At 49.1% G+C, this 18053-nt stretch overlaps 2 protein-coding genes and 1 long non-coding RNA gene across 4 annotated transcripts; 2 read left to right on the top strand and 1 right to left on the bottom strand.

The window, feature by feature from the left end:
* The first annotated feature begins 428 nt into the window (after nt 1-428).
* Nucleotides 429-5204, top strand: LOC120322944. Its single transcript, XR_005562938.1, has 3 exons — nt 429-622; nt 4355-4487; nt 4595-5204. It is a non-coding gene; the product is annotated as an uncharacterized LOC120322944 (long non-coding RNA).
* On the bottom strand, nt 624-9646 carry CUTA (cutA divalent cation tolerance homolog). Its single transcript, XM_027741361.2, has 6 exons — nt 9372-9646; nt 6886-7034; nt 3510-3569; nt 2242-2287; nt 1948-1997; nt 624-1611 (listed from the first exon to the last, which is right to left on the bottom strand). Exons 1-6 carry the CDS (start codon nt 9450-9452, stop codon nt 1509-1511), a joined length of 489 nt encoding a protein of 162 aa, XP_027597162.1. The 5' UTR covers nt 9453-9646; the 3' UTR covers nt 624-1508.
* A 1341-nt stretch (nt 9647-10987) lies between these two features.
* PSMD5 (proteasome 26S subunit, non-ATPase 5) lies at nt 10988-17827 on the top strand. Of its 2 annotated transcripts, XM_027741354.1 has the most exons (11): nt 10988-11180; nt 11314-11458; nt 12057-12170; nt 12561-12689; nt 13177-13286; nt 13703-13845; nt 14290-14481; nt 14668-14777; nt 15235-15375; nt 15872-16003; nt 16632-17827. In XM_027741354.1, the coding sequence occupies exons 1-11, from the start codon at nt 11008-11010 to the stop codon at nt 16716-16718; spliced, it is 1476 nt and encodes a 491-aa protein (XP_027597155.1). In that variant the 5' UTR covers nt 10988-11007; the 3' UTR covers nt 16719-17827. The 2 variants fall into 2 exon arrangements, with proteins under 2 accessions (XP_027597155.1, XP_027597154.1); XM_027741353.2 differs by having other exon boundaries at nt 15872-17827.
* The last annotated feature ends 226 nt before the right edge of the window (nt 17828-18053 follow it).

The following is an 18053-nucleotide window of genomic DNA, read 5'->3' as shown; positions in this document are numbered from 1 at the left end:
GCTGCTGGGAAGCACAGGGACAGAAGGGTGGGAAGGGATGAAGGTGGGGAGTGAGGGAACGGCGGGGGACAGGGACACTCCTTGCAGGGATGAGTTTTGTAGAGAGGGGTTGCCTTCATTGGTGAGGTCCCAAATGGCCCCATCCACTTAATCTTAGCCTAAAACTGGCCCATTGCACACATAGCCCTGACAGGGCTAAACAAAGCTTAGCTTTGGGTGCCGTGCAGGTCTGGGGGGTGGTGGTGCTGCCTTCATGTGCTCTGTTTCTTTTTGCCAGACAAGGGGCCTTGCTGGTGCCCTGTTCCTTCACATTTGGCACTGCCAAGGTTCCTCCTCTCAGAGCTCAGACCATTTTTCCTCTTGGCTTCTCTTTCCTGCCCCTGTGAGCCTTCCTCCTGCTTCCTCTCATGGCTGATGGGGCCACACAAGCCCACAGGCACAGCTCCCAGTGCCTGCAGAATGCCCTGGCTTGTTTCTCCAGGGACCTGGAATGAGCCAGGTGGGAGCATCTGTCAGCACTGGTCTGGAGAGAGTCACTGCAAGCCCAGGACGGGCCTTTCCTCCTGCCCAGCTCACTGAGGACACCACACAGCAAACTGTGACCACACCTGAGCCTGCCCAGGTAAGAAACACTGCTGTTTATTCCCTTCCCAGTCACATAAATCCTCAATATTCTATAAGTTATATCCCATTAAACTATTAATGAGCATCTTTTTACAAGATTAAGCTTGGCCTGGGCAAAAAGCCACCGTTCAGGCTGGGTAAGGGATGCAGGGCTGGGGTAAGGGATGCAGGGCTGGGGCAATGTCCTGGTCCTGTTGGCACTTGGGTTCCCTGGACTGGCCATGGAAGTTGCCCAGCTCATCCCAGCTCTCCCCAGCTCATCCCAGGGCAGGGCAGGGTCACACATGTGCTGCTTGTGGCTCCTGGTAGTTCCTTGTGGCATCTGCTGGAGTTTGCTGCTTCCTTGGGCTCTGTGAGACTCCAGCAGCACGTTTCCTGACAGCAGGAGAGGGCGGGAGCCTGCACGTCGCGGGGTGCCCGGCCACATCCTGCTGCCTCGGGCTGGGGAAGCAGGAGGCAGAGCGGGGCAGGATGCTGGGAACGAGCAGGGGGGCCAGGCAGGGTTCAGGCACTGGCTGTGGGCACACATGGAACTGGAGGGGCTGCCAGGCCATGGCTTCCATAAGGAATTTGCTGCTGGCAGCATGAAAGAGCCCCCAAATGCGTCCTGACACGAGCATCTCTGTCTCCTCATCCGCAGTGGTGCAGGGAGCAGCCTTTCCCTCTTCAGCCTGCACCAGCTCTGGGCTGCTCAGTCCTCCCTGGTCAGGCCAAGGAGGGGATGTTTCCAGTGCAAACGAAATTCCCAATCCCAAACTCCTGTGTTACAGCAAACCCGAGAAGGCAGAAGCTGCCTCCTCACAGGTAGGTCCTGCCCGCCCAGGGAGACCCGCGTGGCTCAGCAGGGTCCGCCCAGTCTCCCAAAACTGAGGTGACCTTTCCAGTCAGTCCCGTGGGACGTTTTCCTCGATCCATTTGAGGTAGAGAGGGTTTCCTTGGTCAATAGGCAGGCTGATGATCTCAGGGATTTCAAAGGGATGGATGGATCTAAAGTGGAAACAGCCGCAGAGGAGCAGTGTCAGCACAGTCCCGCCCCGCTCCCGGCGCAGGAAGCCGAGCTCTCGGCTCCCAGCCGCTCATCCCAGCCCTGCCCTGCACTCCCCACGGACTTCAAAGCACCCACAGCTTCTTTTTGCCATGTGGGAATTTCTCTTTGAGTTTGGGGTTTACCACAGGCAGCAGCCCACTGCCGGGGGTCTGGCCCAAAGCTGGCTGTGCTCGCCCCTCGGGGCTTGGGGAGCGCAGGAAATCCCAAACTCGAGCAGGAGAGGACAGCCTACCTTGGACTGGATCCCCAGTGCTCCCACAGAGCCAGAGCCTCACCTGACGTAGTTGGACAATTCCCCTATTTTGGACGTCCTGGTTTTCACTATCTGTGGAGAGTAAAAACACCAAAACAGAACCCAAGGGAGATTGGAAAGGGACAGAGAGATCCTGCACCTGCAGTTCCACTGCTCCCATCCAGCACTGCCATGCCCACAGACAGGTGTTTGGGATCCCTGGGTACATTCCAAACCACGGACAGGTTGGTGCCACCCTCCCCCAACCTCCCTGCAGCCCTTTCTTGCTGGGGCCATTTGTGATGGGCGTTTTGTGAGGTAGGGAACAATCACTTACCAGCAGTATTTCAGTGGATTCTTCCAGTTCCCCTTTCCAGAAGTACCTGGATTTAAAAGAAAAGCAGCATCAGCAGATACAGCTCTGTCTGCAGCCCTGCCAGGCCCTCCAGGGTTATTTTCCCTGCTTGGTGCTTTCTTGCACGTGGCCGTTTCTTTACAAAGTGGCTCAAGAAGCATCGCTGGCCCCAAAAGTGCTGAGCACGTGACTGAGCACCCCAGATTTATGGACCAGAGACTCCTTGGCTATGCCAGCCTCCAGAGAGCTGCCCAGGGGGGATGCCAGGGCAAATTTGCTGGGATTGGGGTGTCTATGGGGGTCTGTGGGGGTGGCCCTGCCCTGAGCAGCGGCCGCGGGACGGCGCCTGCAGGGACTGTGCTTGGGAGGCTGAGCACGGCAGCATCCCGCTTTCCTCCCCTCCTTCCCTGCAGGAGAGGAGATGCACTTCTCATGAGTCAGATATGACCTTTGCAAGCACTGCCAGAAGGCCGTGGTGATTTCATCTGCGTGCCGGGCTCCTGCGCCGGGAGGACTCGGAGGCGTCGCGGTGTCTCCCGAGCAGGGCCCAGAGCAGAAACCAGCTGGAGCAGCCAGGGCTGTGCAGGAGCAACTCAGCTCGGGCTGTTGGGGCTCATGGGGAGTGAAGGACGAGGGGAAGAAGGTTATCATTGGGTTTGCCCTAATTCAGCAGCCTGTGCCTGGCTATGGGAGAGCCTGAGGGGTGCACTGTGAGGACCCCTGGGGCAGGGAGGCTGAGGTAGGATCTGCTCCCCTCTTCTGGCAGGGCCAGGGTGTTCCTATGAGGAAAAAGCTGGTTTGGGGCTTTGCTCTTTAACCCCTCTTACAAGTGCAATCCCTTTGTGTGGACAGCTGAGGGCACCTGCAGAGCAGGTTGTGTTTCAAGGTCAAAGATCCTGAAAGTGCTGCTTAAGATTGTAAAGGCCTTTTCTGGTCCCTCTTTGGGCTTCTTTTTAGAGCCTCTAATAACAGGCACTGTGTCCTCAGGACCATAAATCCTAGATTGCTGGATCTCCCTGTAGCCAAGTAACCAATAAACAAATGGTCCCCACAGGCAGTTGGAGCATCTGCACTCCTTAATAAGCCTGGAGCACGGTGAGGCTCCTCTCCCCCATCTGCACCAACAAAGACCCAGCAGCCTTGTGGAAACTGCCTCCTCTGCCCAGGGCCATGGGGTGTCCACCTCCTCCCTTCCTCCCAGGAGAGCCTGGGTTTGCCTCCTCCACAGGGGAATGTTGAGCCCAACTTACAAGGCCGAGCTCTTGGGCAGGATGTTCACCTGGGCAGCCAGCTTCTTGTCCATGATGGCCCTGGGGGAGACAGGAGGGGAGTCAGTGCCAGCCCAGCTGAGTGCCCAACCCCAGATATTCCCTCATGCTGCCCTGGACTGCCACCAGCAGTTGTGACATAAGGAGACATGGAATTTCGGGTTACTTATTACCCTGAGAAAGCTGAGGCAAAGGTGACCTTCAGCTGGAGCTGCTTCAGCTCAGGCCCTCCTGACAGTGCTCTGGGACCGTCCCTGCTGTCCCTCTGTGCCAAGAAGGAAAGTTGGGTGTCTTTCCTGGCCTGGGTGGTGCCAGGACCCTGCCCAGTGTCATCCCTGTGCCCCCCTGGCTGTGGGGACACCAGGACAGGGACTGAGCTGTGGGACCACAAGAACCGGGGCTGGGATGGACAGGAAGGGGTTTGTCTCCAGCTCATGTATTTACACTGTCAAACTGTGCCTCTTCCTCACAGAGCAGCCTCAATGTGGATCTTGTTAAATTAACAACATCAAGGTTTTTCTACCCAAAATGTCCTAGAAATCTGAAGCCCAAACAAATTCCTTCCCTCCGGCAGCCTCCGTTACTTGTGGGCTGGTTTGTTATTGCAGAGCTGCCTGGCTCTGCCAGCAGAAGTGATATTTCAGTGATTACAGAGTACTGAAGTGATCTCAGGGTGGATTTTTAGAAGAAAGGGGCAAATGATGTGTTTTGTGACCACAGCAATGCCTGGCCCTTCTCAGGGAGATGCAGCCCCAGCCCTTGCAGGGAGCTCCTTCAGAGCATTCAGTGACCTCACCTTTGGTTTTCTTTAACACTGACCTCCCCAGGAACTACTTCGTACCAAGGGCTTTGGCAATGCAACATTTAACTTCTAGAGGACCCTAAACTGCAGAGGAGACATTAGTTATCAGATATTGGAGGGCTTGATTCAACAACCTACAAAAATTAACTCTTGGTGAGGTAAAGAACTAAACTCATTCCAAGTAATTACTGCTCTAATTCAAAACTCTCTCCAGGATGTTTTTGGCTCAGAGCAAGTTAAAGTTTTTTTTATCCTTACATTCAAGGTATGGTACAACCTGGAGGAGACTACAAACAAACTCTAAGGAGCTCTTGCTGGGAGGAAAGCAGCCCTTCCCAATGATCCTACAACATCTTGCCACTCCAGAAGTTCACTGGAGAACCAGTGCCTGGACATGGATAACTCCTGGGATGGTGTTTAATGTTTACAGACAAAGGTTATGGACATGGACTGGTGGCTCAGGGGACCATGGCCAGAGAGGGGAGCGTCTGAGGAGGCTCAGGATTGTTTGCTCTCACCATGTGTGGGCAGTTCCAGGCATTTAGTGCTGGTGGAGCATCTTGAGTTAATCTTCAGACCAACAAACTGCAGCAGCACGAGCAGAGACACCCCTGCTGTGACTGTCGTGTCACACATGGCACAAATCATTTCGGTTTTGCTGCCTGCAACTTGCAAGTCGCTTTAGCACAGGAGCCTTTCAGTTTGGGTGCTCTGCCCCTGCAAACTGAGGTCCTGAACTTGGTTCTAGCGAGCTGAGCAGGAAAAAGTGGCCACCATGGGAAAGGGGAACATTATAAGAAGCTGAATGTGATCTGTGGAAAACGACTGCATAATACATGATAGCTTTGGGTTGGGCACTTAATGTGTGTTTCTTTGTCCTTGCCTCCCAATAGAATCGGAATTGAGTCAGATTAAATATTAATAAGCAGAAAAGCAAAGAAAATGATACACGCAGACCTAAGGCAGCAGTGGGGGCTGACAGGCTGATTAGGTGTGGGGTAGGCTGTGTGAGGGGCAGTGGCCACAACACACAACCCAGGGGGTCAACTGCCCCCAGCGGGCACAGGGGAGAGGTGAGAAGGTCTTCAGGTGCTGAATTCTACCTGTAGCTATTCTGCTTTCACAAAGCTTGAACCTTTTTCCCTAAAACCAGTGGAAAATTCCCTTGCAGACCGAGGCATCAGCGAGTGCTGCACTGAGCGATGCAAGGGAAGAATAAACAGCACAGGAAAAAGGTGTGTGGGAAAATGAGCATAAGGCCCTGTGTCATCCCCTACAGCCATGGCTCATCCATCCAAATTCCAGAACAAAGGAACAATCACTCCACCAGTAAAACCACAACCAAAGTACAAATATCTCAGCGATGGGGAGTGATTTATTTCCTCTCCCTTCCCTGCAAGATGAGGAACAAAGAGTGGAAAATGTTTGCAAAGCTGTTAAGATGAGGCATTTTCAGGCACTGAGGCTCTTTTCACCAGCCATGTACAGTTACTCCCTTTTTTAGATGACACGGAGCAGTGCAGACATAATTCTATTTGGATTTCTTAGTACAGTTGCAGTATTTAAGGTGACACAAAATCCCTTTCAGGAGCCTGTCAGTTCCTGAACGACTGTTTGGGAGCACTTTACTGGAGCAGGAGGGTTTTTGGCAAGCAGCAGGGGAGCAGGGAAAACAGCGCAGGAGGTGTTGCAGGAAACTTCACGGTCCATCATAAACACTTCCCCAGTCAACACAGGTTCAGGACTTTGAACAAACCATCTATTGAGTCAGGCACTGACAGATGTGTGCAAAAAACTCGGCATGCAAAATATCATGCAAAGTATCTCATATATTCAAACAGAGTGAAAAAAAAATGGAGGTAAAGCCCTCGTTCCCTGAAGTTTCTGCAGATCCTGGGTGGGACCTCACCAATGTTTGTTGTGGACCTCCTTTCATTTTTTTTTTTGTATTTGCATGGCATGTGCTTTGTCCCTCTCTACAAATACCCCTCCTGGCATTTTGTTGTCTGGTGCTCTAGAGAAGAAGAAAAACTGTGGCACATCAGAGAACAAGGGGCTGGGGCTTAGTCCATCTGAGGACACAGAGACTCAGGGCCGTGGCTTTAAAATGGGCCTTGAAAATGAGAGGCAGTGGAATAAATTGAGAATTACTTGATGTTACCGTGGCATTGACTTCAGAGGCAACTGTCAGCTCTCTTTGAGACAGAACAGCTCTTGGTAAGGGTGTTTGTGGCACAGAGAGAGTGTCAGTGAAAAGGAGCGATGCTCTGGTATCAGGGAATCATGGAATGGTTTGGATTGGAAGGGTGACCCTTCCAAGGTCACCTCATTCTACCCCCCTGCCATGGGTAGGGACACCTTCCACTAGCCCAGGTTGCTCCAAGCCCTGTCCAACCTGGCCTTGGGCACTTCCAGGGATGAGGCAGCCACAGCTTCTCTGGGCAACCTGTGCCAGGACCTCCCCACCCTCAAAATGTAAAATACGCAGGGGTGCAGAGGGACAAGGGAAAGCTTTATTCCACAAGGAGCAGACGAGCAGGGGAGACATCTCCATACCTTGCAATATCCTTGGCAATCTGCTCGTTGAGGCAGTTGATGAAGGCCATGGAGCTGGTCCCTGGGATGTAGCTGCCGGTGAGGGCGGAGTGGAGCTGCAGGGCCAGCCCCCTCAGCAGTGGGTACATCAGCACCGCCAGCGTCAGCACCTCCAGGAGACACCAGAGGGGGTGGGAAGAACCCCGGTGAGGGTGGGAGGGGAAACACTGCACTTTGGAAAACTCAGCATTTACATCGTCTGTGGCCGGAGGGACATATCCAGGCTCCTTTCCACAGTGCAGTGACCAGCTGGGATTTAGGGGAGAACATCCTCATAAAGGGATTAATTCCACTCCAAAGGGGACAATCCCATGCTGTGCCAAGAGCTTGGGGCAGGAGAGGGGCAGTTTGGAGGCTGTATCAGCCCAGAGGTGCCCAGACCTCGGCTGTGGGAGGTCACCCCTGGACTAACAGGGGTTACAGCCCCCCATCCCGGCTCAGCAGCCAGGACTGGTTTTCCACAGAAGAATAAATACACGTTTCTATGCAAAAAAAAAGGAACAAGAAGGGAATGGCTCCCACACCGAGCACATCTTTCCTGCTGAGGACACATCCTGCAGCCACCCTTCAGCCGTGTGCCAAGAGTGAGGCACATCCATCCCTCTGGGAAATGGGGGACCAGGGCCCTCTGCCTCCCTGGGGATGTGGGAAGGAGAAGAGCAGTGTGTCACATAGTGTGTCCATGGAAAACAGATTTGGGCTGGAGCTTGAGGGGGGACCAGAGCCCCAGCTTGTGCACCTGGAGAGCTCTAATCCTGCCCTGTCAGCCCAGGATGATTATTCTCCTCTGCCACAGCTGCTGTGCAGCCCACCCAGGCCATGCTACAGCCTGCAAGGGAGGGCAAGACTTCAAGACAGCTTTTAAGTTCATTTCATCCAAATTACCTGATGCTAACAGTGAAACTGGATCCTTTTGGGCCCAGAAATCCTAATGGCACATCCCAGGTCTGCAGGGCTGCACAAACAGCCCCGCTCTCCCCGTGGCCTGGCAGGGCACAGCAACAAGTGGGGTTTGCTGTGCGTTAGCTGTGATTCCTGGCAAGCCCCGTGGCTGCTGCTTGTGCTCACATGCCATAAACAGACTCATAAAAATATATCATTATCTCAGCAGGGATGCTGCTGGAGAGGGAGAGGAATCTGGAGTGCTGAGGAACAGGCAGGGATGGGGCCGTCCGGGGCTGCAGCACTCGCAGGGTCTCACAGCTGCTCTTCCCTTTGTCTTTTGTCTTGTTTTTGACACAAACAGCATCTGGCCCCGATTCAGCTACAGTGATTAAAACATGCTTATAAGACTAAGAATATATTCCTTTTCCCCTCTCATTTCCACTCTCCTTTGTCCTCTGAAAATCCTCCCATTACAGTGTCAACGTCAAATTCTTTTAAAAAAAAAAAATTGAATTAAAAATCTCTCTTGTCACCACAAAGTCAAGAGCTCTTTTCCATTTGGAAAATGACTGATGTGTTCTACTGCTTGTCTCCTCTTTTCCAGTCCGTTTGAGGAAATATTCTTTGTTATCACAAGGTTCCTTGTAATAATTTTTAGAGCTCCTTCTGTGCTCTTTTTTCCCATTAAGCCATTTAAAAAACATACAACAAATCCCAGGAGCTACTTAGAGAATTACAAGCCAAACAGGGATATGCTGGTGTACCTATTTTTCCAGATTAAAATGTAATCATGCTCCTGGCTCAGGAAAAAAAATCCAACCTGTTCGGCCTGGAGATCATTAATCTTCTTGGAAGATGTATGTGCATAAATCCCCAGGACCATTTATGATTGAATATTAGTACAAATATGAGCACTCTTTTGGGGGGGGGGATGTTTCCCTCCTTTTTATCTCTGAAAAGAAAGATAAAAGACCTCCACCCCCTTTTTTTTTTTCCCTAGAATAATTGTATTTGCTAAGGGATGGTGGAAAAGAGGAGTGAAACTTCAGGATTCCTGCCTGATAAACCAAATAAACTCGTGATTGCCAAAATATTGAACAAAACTGAAAACACCCCTGTCAAATTTTAAGCACTTCACTGAAAAGAACTGAACAGCAAAATGACAGAGAGACTCAGAGATTTCTGCAATATTTTTTTTGGCTTTGCTGAACTAAAAACAGCTTTAGAATCACCACGTTAGGATTTTCTGCCTAGTTTTGATGAGACTGTGTTAAAAAAAAACCCAACAAACAACACCACCCAAACACAACTCGTGGCAACGCTGAGTTTGCCCTGAGCTTCCTGAGAGCAAGCGGAAAAAAAAAAACTCCTTGGAAATTTGCTTTGCTCTCGGCAGAGATGGGGAGGACATTCCTCCTGCGAGATGGATCCGTGCAGAGGTTCCCTTACAAAGGTACAGGCAGGTATTTCCATGGTTGTTTGGTGCGGGTCGATGTCCCCAAAGGGTCACCCGTGTCCCCCCCATCCCCATCCCGGTGCCAGAGCCCCCCCATCCCACTTACCAGCAGCAAAGTGCCCCGGCCTGGCCGGGGCCAGCCCTGGGCAGCGGATGGCAACGGGCAGCGCTGGCTCAGCCACTCCATGTCCGTCCCCTCCGTCCCTCCACCTGCTCTGCCCGAGCTGGGAATGCTGCCTGGGCAGGCTGCCCATGCGAGCACTAACTCCTCCTCCTCCTCCTCTTCCTCCAGCCTGGTACCCGCCTGCCTGCCCGGCGAGGGGCTGGGGCAGGGACAGGGGACAGCACAGTGTTCTGTCCCCTCCTGCCACCCCGAGCCTTGGCATCCCCCTCTCTGCACCTGCCTGACCCGCGGGGCTGGGGGGATGGATTGTCCAAAAGTGGGGTCCAACCATAGCAGGGACAAACAAACCCCTGGGTGGTGTATTATCAAACTCTTGCCCCAACGTGTGCTGGGGAAATCTCTCTCTCCAGTGTTGTCCCTGGTGCTCTGAGACCTGCTGATGCCACTTGTCACTTTTGCTTTGAATTCCCCATCTATAAAACAGTTATTTTCTCAGATTTAATGTTGTCAGGGCTCTGTACTTTTCAGTTCTCCCTGTGCTGTCCCCGATGCTCTGAGACCTTTGATGCCACTTGTCACTTTTGCTTTGAATTTCTCATCCATAAACCAGTTATTTTCTCAGATTTAATGTTGCCAGAGCTCTGTACTCTTTGGATAGAAACCGTCAGGCAGCTGCCAAGTCCTGTTGTGTTGTTTGTGCCTAAAACCTCCAGCAAGGAGGAACCGAGTGCTGCTCTCTGTCTCACACCATAACTTCATTTGGTTCCTGCTGTAACTTGATTGTGTTCCTGCTGTAACTTTGCTGGGTTCCTGTCAGTTCCCATAAGCTGTAAAACATATTCCAGCCTGGATTTAGAACCTGTCCCTCTGTGGTCTGGAAGGTGCCGATGACACGTTGCCACCTTGGGGGTCTCAGGAGGTGTGAAATAGCCCCGGGCTCTGCAGGGCTTTCCTTCACTTAATTGTCCAGGGGTCGAAAAACTGACATTTTCTCAGGTGGTTTGAAAAACAAATCCCGAGTTTTTTTGCAGTGGCCGAGCTGTCCCTAGGGCTGAGAGGGTCCCGGCTCTGCCCCCCTTGCAAACCCCTCCAGATCCCCCCATCGCAGGGGTGACACCATTTGGGGGGTCTGCTCTGGGACCCGATTTTAGGAGCTCTCTAAACACAGACACACAGTATAGTTTAGAAAGAAGATATTGTTTATTCTTTTCTTTACTATTGTAGAAGTTATCTGAGGACACCAACTATGTTCCACAAAAGGTGAGAAAACGCAGGTCGAACACATCGGGGGCCAAGCCCCCCCACCCCCTCAGCGGGACCACACCCCCAGCAGGGCCACGCCCCGCCAGTCAGCAGAGCCACGCCCATCTCTGACCACGCCCGAATCAGGCGGAGCCAAGACGGGGCGTGGTGCGCCGACATTTGTTTACATTGCGGACGCGAAAGGCGCCCTTAGCAACCGCCGCGTCGTTGCTAAGGGTGGCGGAAATCTCGCGATAACCCCGCCCAACCCTTGTTCAAGGCGGGTGGAGTTCTCGCGATACTTCTGCCCGGCCGTCGCTACGGGTGGCCCGAGCTCTCGCGATGTTTCGCGGACATGGCGGAGGCGGCGGCCAAGATGGCGGAGGTGGCGGCGGCGCTCCTGGAGCGGGCGGCCCGGCGGGATGCAGAGCTCGAGGAGCTACGGGCCCTGCGGGTCGCCCTGCAGGCCGTGCCGCCCGCCGCCCTCCGCGCCCGCCTCGGCGAGCACCACCTGGGAGCGCTCTTCGCCCTCCTCAGCGCCAATGACCGGTGAGCGGCCCCGCCGCCCCCTCGCTGCTGTTCCTGTTCCTCCCCGGCTCCTTCAGGGTGGGGGTGGCACGGCTGGCACAGCCTTGCCCCCCCTTCCTCCTCACGGGCTCGGTTTCCTCTCCATCCCGCCCAGGGAACAGGTGTCCGCGTGTGTTTCCATCCTGGAGAGGCTCCTGCAGGCCCTGGACCCCCTGTACGTGATCCAGAACCTCCGGGAAGAACTCCAGAAAGGGCTTTGTCACCCCGAGGACTCCGTGAAGATCCTCACCATAGCCCAGGTACGGAAGTTCCTCCAGCTCTGTGTGGAGCCAGGCTGGGTCAGTCCTCAGCTCTTACTGCTGTTTCATGCCTTAATTTGCGATAAAAGCTCCACAGCACTGCAAGAATTATGCTCTTACACACGCACACATTTTAGGATAACCTGTGCATAAACACACTGTGCAGTGTGTTTATGATATTCAGTTATAATGTATAAAGCTGTCCTGTCAAAAGTAACTTGTAAATGAAACTTATGGCTAAAGCTTTCCTGGCCAGCACCACCAGCAGGTGCTGGAAGAATTAAAAGCAGCAACATTTTTATATTCGGGATACTTTAAGCAATATGGTGTAAGCAGCAAAGAGGGAGAGGCTGTGGCAACTTGACACTTCTTGCAGTGATTTAAAAGACCCTTTTTTTGTGGTTTGGAAACATTGTGGTTTGGAATGGGCTTCTGGAAGTTTCACGCTCAGCTAAAAGCAGCTGCTCAGGGTGTTGGCCAGTGGAATTTTGATCCCAGAATGGTGATTGTGGCTGTCTGTGGAGCTCTTCCAGTGCTTGAATGTCCTCACAGTGGAAAAAGCTCGCTTTAACGTTATTTTCTCTAATTATTTGCTCAGGTTGGGCGGATTGTTGAAGACCCAGGTGCTGTCACAGAAATTCTCAACAGCCCGGAGCTGTTACGGCAAATAATAAACTGCATCGGGGGAGAGAAGATTGCAGTGGCCAAGGAGGTGAGCTGGGCTTTGTTGTTAATTCCCCTGCACAAACCACCTTTTCCATGTGTCCAAGATGAAGAGCTTTTGCCCTTCCCTGAGGGAAAGAGAGCTCGTGGTGCTTGAAAGATGTTACGAGAAATTGCTTAGTTGTGACAGAAAATTTACCCAGAACTGTCATCTTCCAGTAGATGTTGGTGCCAAAGTGAACTTGTAAATCAGAATTTGATGCCAGACACCTGGATAACAATAACCACAACTAGCTCTCATCAACAAAAAATGAGTTGTAATTAAAATTAACGTGTAACTAGACTTAATAAGTTAATAAAGAACATAAGCCTGATAATCTTGGATTTTTTTTTTTTATTGTTTTTTTTTTAATACCAAGCTCCTGTTTTTTGCTTCCAGGCCATCAAATCCCTGTCCAGAATAGCCCAGACACAAGAAGGTCTGGAGGCTTTGTTTGTGAGCAGTTTGTTGAGTGACCTGAGAAATGTCATGGCCACGAGTGACATTGTTCGGTACCGAGTGTACGAGGTGGGGCTGCAGTTCTCTGGGGGGTCTGAGGCACAGCCTGGGCTTTATGGCTCTTAAAGCAACATTTATCACTGCCTTTGTGAACTTTCTGAAAGGAAGATTCAAATGGCTGCTGTGGTCTCTTAACCTCTGCATGTGAAGCGCTGCTGAAAGTTCTGGAGGGGGAAGAGATGAGAGAGATGCCAAGTGTGTCAGTTTAGAGGTGGATGGTTAAGAAGAAATAACACAATTTAGCCATTCTAGAGCTTAATGGGAATAGCAGAGGGAAAAGTGGCTGTGAATGGAAATAAATGTGCTGTAAGCTTGGGACTCCTTACAAACATATTTCAGGCAAACCTTTGGGTTAATGATGAAAACACCATGAAATTCTCTATTTGATATATTCTCTATTTGCTAATCAGCATTATAAGGTGTATTTGGCTGTTACTGTGAATTGTTATCATTAGAATGTTTTTATAAACCATCCTTTCTTTTTGTTTTTCTTCAGTTAATTGTGGAGATTTCTTCAGTGTCAGCAGAGTCCCTGAATTACTGTGCAAACAGTGGGTTAATATCTGAGTTAATTGGGGAGCTCACTGGAGAGGATGTGCTGGTCAGGTAAGTTGGGCTTGGTAAAACTCTGATATTCAGTCTTAAAATAACACTCTGTAAACACATTTGTGTGTGGGTTTTGTGAAACCCTTTTCAGGAAAACGCTTTATCTGCCTCTTCTTAAACCTCCTCGAGTGTAAAATACTTTATACATTAATTTGAGAGCTGAGGTGAAGCTTCCCCAGTGTGATGTGATAATTGTTTGGCTGCAGTACGAACACTTTAAATTCTTTCCTGCACCTCAAGTAAGAGCTGAGTGAGCTTGGAGGAGTGTTTGACAATTGAGGTGATTTCTGTTTTGTTTTTTTTATTTGGATTTTGTCTTACAGGTATGGGTTTGTTGGTTTGTTTTTTTTTTTTTAATCACTGAATACTTCAAAACCCCTCTAAACCAAGCCAAACGAAGTGTTTGTGTGTTCCAGAGCCACCTGTATAGAGATGGTGACCTCGCTGGCCCACACCCCCCAGGGCCGGCAGTACCTGGCTCAACAAGGAGTGATTGATAAAATCTCAAACATCATCCTTGGAGCAGAGTCTGATCCTTTCTCCAGCTTCTATTTGCCAGGTAACATCATGCACTTCTTGTTTACAGGCTTTACTGCCTGCTTTAGTTAATGAGTCGAATTGTTAAGCCTCTCTTTTGAAAGCTCATGTGAATTTTTGAATATTAGATTGGATATAGAAAGAGTTCAATATATAAAATATTGGATATCTATAAAAAATGCTGAAGGGCAAGACTGACACGTGAATAATATTCCTCATTAATAGAGGTAGTACAGGGAAGTGCTGTACCTTTTGAAGTTTGTGTTATTGTAGAATTTTTTTAGGAATGTAAAGGTTGTGAATTAAGGAACTGACAAAATTTTGGCTTTTCCTTTAGTTCTGTCTTTACACACTGTTCAGACTGATAATACAAATTTAGCAACAAAACAATCCCACATTTAGTTTTGTCATTGCTGAAGTTATTGTTTCTCCCCTCAGTGCTTTATTTTGGTCTTTGTTTTCTCAGGATTTGTGAAGTTTTTTGGGAATCTGGCAGTTGTAGACAGTCCCCAGCAGATCTGTGAGCGATACCCTGTCTTCATGGAAAAAGTCTTTGAAATGGCAGAAAGTCAGGATCCAACCATGATTGGAGTGGCTGTGGACACCCTGGGAATCCTGGGATCAAATGTGGAAGGCAAACAGGTTTTACAGAAAACTAGTTAGTACCTGTTTTCTATAATAAAACTTTCTCAGTGTGACACAAGAGTGGATTGATTTGGTGTAAAAGGAATTGGAAAATGTATTTACCTAATAAATACATTTCTAATGGGACTGAGGGGTAACTCTGTACTCCTGTACAGGTCTGACTCAATTAACTAGAAGCACTTTTCTTTTGTTTTGAAAGGAAGTAGGTTCCAAAACCTGTTGAGCAAAATAGGGCACCAGGCCAAGAATGCCCCCACGGAGCTACGGCTGCGGTGCTTGGATGCCATTTCATCTCTTCTTTACTTGCCTGTAAGTTGGTGCTTGTTTGTTCTTTTTTTCCTTTAAATCTACAAGAATGAAATTGTTATTATACCTGAGTAATTGTGAGAAGATCTTCTGAAGCCTCTGGCTTGGGTAGAAGTGGTGCTCTCTAGTATTCTGAGCCACTGATTTTACTGTTTAGAAATTCCCTTATTTATTTGCTTAAGGGTTGACTTTGTAAGAAACCAGGTGTTCTGAAATGTTTATAAAATATGAAGTCAAGACTTCATTGATAAGGGAATGAGAATAAACAGGTTAATATCCTTGTGCTTAAAGGGATGGTGGCAACTGCTCTAATCCCTGTGTGTGTGCCTTAGGTCCAGCCATCTGGGTTTAATGGTGGAGCTCTACAGGAGTGAGGAAACCATTTGAACATACACTGAAAACCTGAAAGCTTTTCCTAATCCTAATCAAACTCTTTTGGTTTTGGGTGTGATTTGTGCAGCCAGAGCAGCAGACAGAAGACCTTTTAAGGATGACAGAATCCTGGTTCACATCCCTGTCCAGCCAGCCCCTGGAACTCTTCAGGAGCATCAGCACTCAGCCATTCCCTGACCTCCACTGTGGGGCTTTACGAGTGTTCACTGTAAGTACCTTTTGCTTTTAAAGATCAGGGAGTGAATTATGTTGCCCTTCAGTCTCAGATTTATCGATTTTTTTTTAAAGTTAATGCCCCAGAATTCTTGCTGAAGCCCAGAAATGGTCAGAAATAGGCCTTTTTCCCTGTGCCCCACTTGCAATCCCCGTTTAAAGAAGGCAGCAGACATGTCATGTCTGTAATGTCTCCAGTAAATTGGAGGGGGTTAAAAAAGGCAACAGCTCTGCTCCAGGGTGCTGCCTCCATCCCAGAGGCACTGCTGTGATAATTCCCTTCAAACTTTGAAGATCAGCACTGAGCTGTGCTTGTTGTGCAGTGTTAGACCCTGCTGCTTGATTTGAGTTGTGGAACCACTGTGTGCAACGAGTATCTCATTTCATTTCTCCTGTTCCTTGGCTGTTTGCCGAAGAACCTACTGTGTAACTGCTTTTGGGGGGATTAAAATGAGATGTTTTCCATCTCCCACACCTCTTCCTGTTTTTAGGCCATTGCAAATCAACCATGGGCCCAGAAGCTGATGCTGCACAGCCCGGGGTTTGTGGAGTACGTTGTGGACAGATCTGTGGAGCCTGACAAAGCTTCCAAGGATGCTAAATACGAACTGGTGAAGGCCCTGGTAAACTCCAAAACAATTGCAGAGATCTTTGGGAATCAGTATTACCTGAGGCTCAGGGCTTACCTGCAGGAGGGCCCTTACTATGTCAAGGCAGTTTCTACCACAGCTGTGGAAGGAGCAGAATAATGTCACTGGTGTCTTGCAAAATGTGTTCCTGAAACAGGGGTTGAGGTACAATGTGTAAAGACTCTCCACACTGGGGTGTCTTTAGGTTGTCTCTTTAAAGGAATGTGAGGATATTTTGACTCTGTTTGAAATGAGTCATGAGAGCAAATTAAAGCCTATTCGATGTTTCCCCATAAATGTCACGGCAGAAGTTCCCTGTGTGCTGTCATGAGACAACCCAGGTAAGCACTTCCCAACTGCTGCACTTCCCAACTACTGACTGGGTTTGATTTTGCAGAATTTGTTGGTGGTTGGTTAAATTGTTGTCGGATTTGAAGTTTCTATCGTGTTTTCTCAGTAGGTTCCAGTTCAGTTAAAAAAGGCAAAAACCAAACACCAAAACACCTTGAGGTTTGTGACCTCAGATGCTGCCATAGTTTATCTTTTTTTTTTTTTTTAAATATTCTTTTTTTATATCTGCCCAAATTGGCACTTGCATGGAACACACTCTTTACCCTGTCAGAATCCTGTTGCTGAGAATAAGCCACACTCTGTCCACATGAGGGAGTATGAACTGGATTCTCTTCTGTTCTCAACCTGCTGGATGTGAGTCTTGCTTGAATAAATAACCCTAAATATTGTTTACATCTTATGCTGAAGATTTAAAAAACAAACCTTGTAGCCCTTCTGAAAACAAATCAATGCTGTAGTGGATCAAACCAAACTGGAGCTTTGTCTCTCTTGGCTGCAACGTGGTGTGGCAGCTCAGTTTAGTGGCTCAAAAGGAGCCTGAGCTGTAGCACTACAAAGCTACTTCAGAACCAAATCTTTAATTGTTTATACCGTTTTTTAACAGAGATGAATTTTTTTTAAGTGTTATTTAAAGAAACATATGATTTTAGTTGCCCGAGTTAAAGGGGTAAGAACATGAAACTTTTGTGTTTGAGGGTGTGAATGAACCAGGAGGGTGGAAATGTACTGGAATCTTCTTTTGAAGGTGTCAGATAACTGTGGGAGAGAATCAAGATGTGTCTTTGTCCATAAACAGAGACCACAGTGTACTTTATATCAAATATATTATTTTTGTTGAGGACATATTTGAGGAATAGCTGAGGGGGGAGCATAATGAACCATGGAATTGCTGCTTTGGGGCTTGTTTTAGTGATGTGTCAGTCAGGGATGACTCTGGCAATGCTCACCCCATGTCCCTGTGCTGCCAGGGAAGCAGGAGGATCCAGTCATGCAGGAACTCTCTCCTTGTCTGTGGGAGGTGGAGGTGCAGCTGCTGTTGCCAAAAAATGCTGCCAAGGAGTGCAAGTGGGCTCAGAGGAGCTGGGGAGGATCCCTTCATGTTTGCTAAGTGTCTGAGAGGAGTGATCTGCCCTGCTGCTCCAAGATGGACAAAAGTTGTCCTCCTCCATGACACTGCTGCTGCTTTCACCCCAAATGTGCCCCAAAACTATCTGCTGGTGAGAAATGTACCACAGTGTCTTGTTTGTAAATAGAGAACGTGGAGCTTCACGAGTCCTGCATCCAGAAAAAAAAACATCAAAGCACTGACAAGGAAATGAAAAGAATATAGAAGTCCTTACTTTGCACTTGTTTTGGGCAGTTCAACTTTGTTATTTTAGGTGGCTTTGTGTGCTGGTCGCTCTGTATGAGCCATATGCTACAAACCTCAGTAAAAGAAATCAATATATAAACCTTTTCTGCAATTCATGAGTCTCTTCCATGTGTGTTTTCAGCTGCTGCTTTTGAAGGCTACTCTGTGTGCTCAGTCTTTAGCATCTGCTTTGCATAGTACATTTGCCAAAGACAATATTTTAGAATAGGCAGAGATGCCAAACAAGGGGATTTTTTTTTATGTATGCACATATGCTTTGTTTTATTGAGCTTGGAGCTCAACATTGATCAATTGATCACACACTTCCCCCTTATTATTCAC

Source organism: Pipra filicauda, unplaced genomic scaffold, assembly GCF_003945595.2.
Source record: "Pipra filicauda isolate LSUMZ 115617 unplaced genomic scaffold, ASM394559v2 scaffold100_size2392355_pilon, whole genome shotgun sequence".
Taxonomy (NCBI): domain Eukaryota; kingdom Metazoa; phylum Chordata; class Aves; order Passeriformes; family Pipridae; genus Pipra; species Pipra filicauda.
The sequence above is the reverse complement of the archived record's forward strand: the minus strand, read 5'-3'. Positions and strand labels throughout refer to the sequence as shown.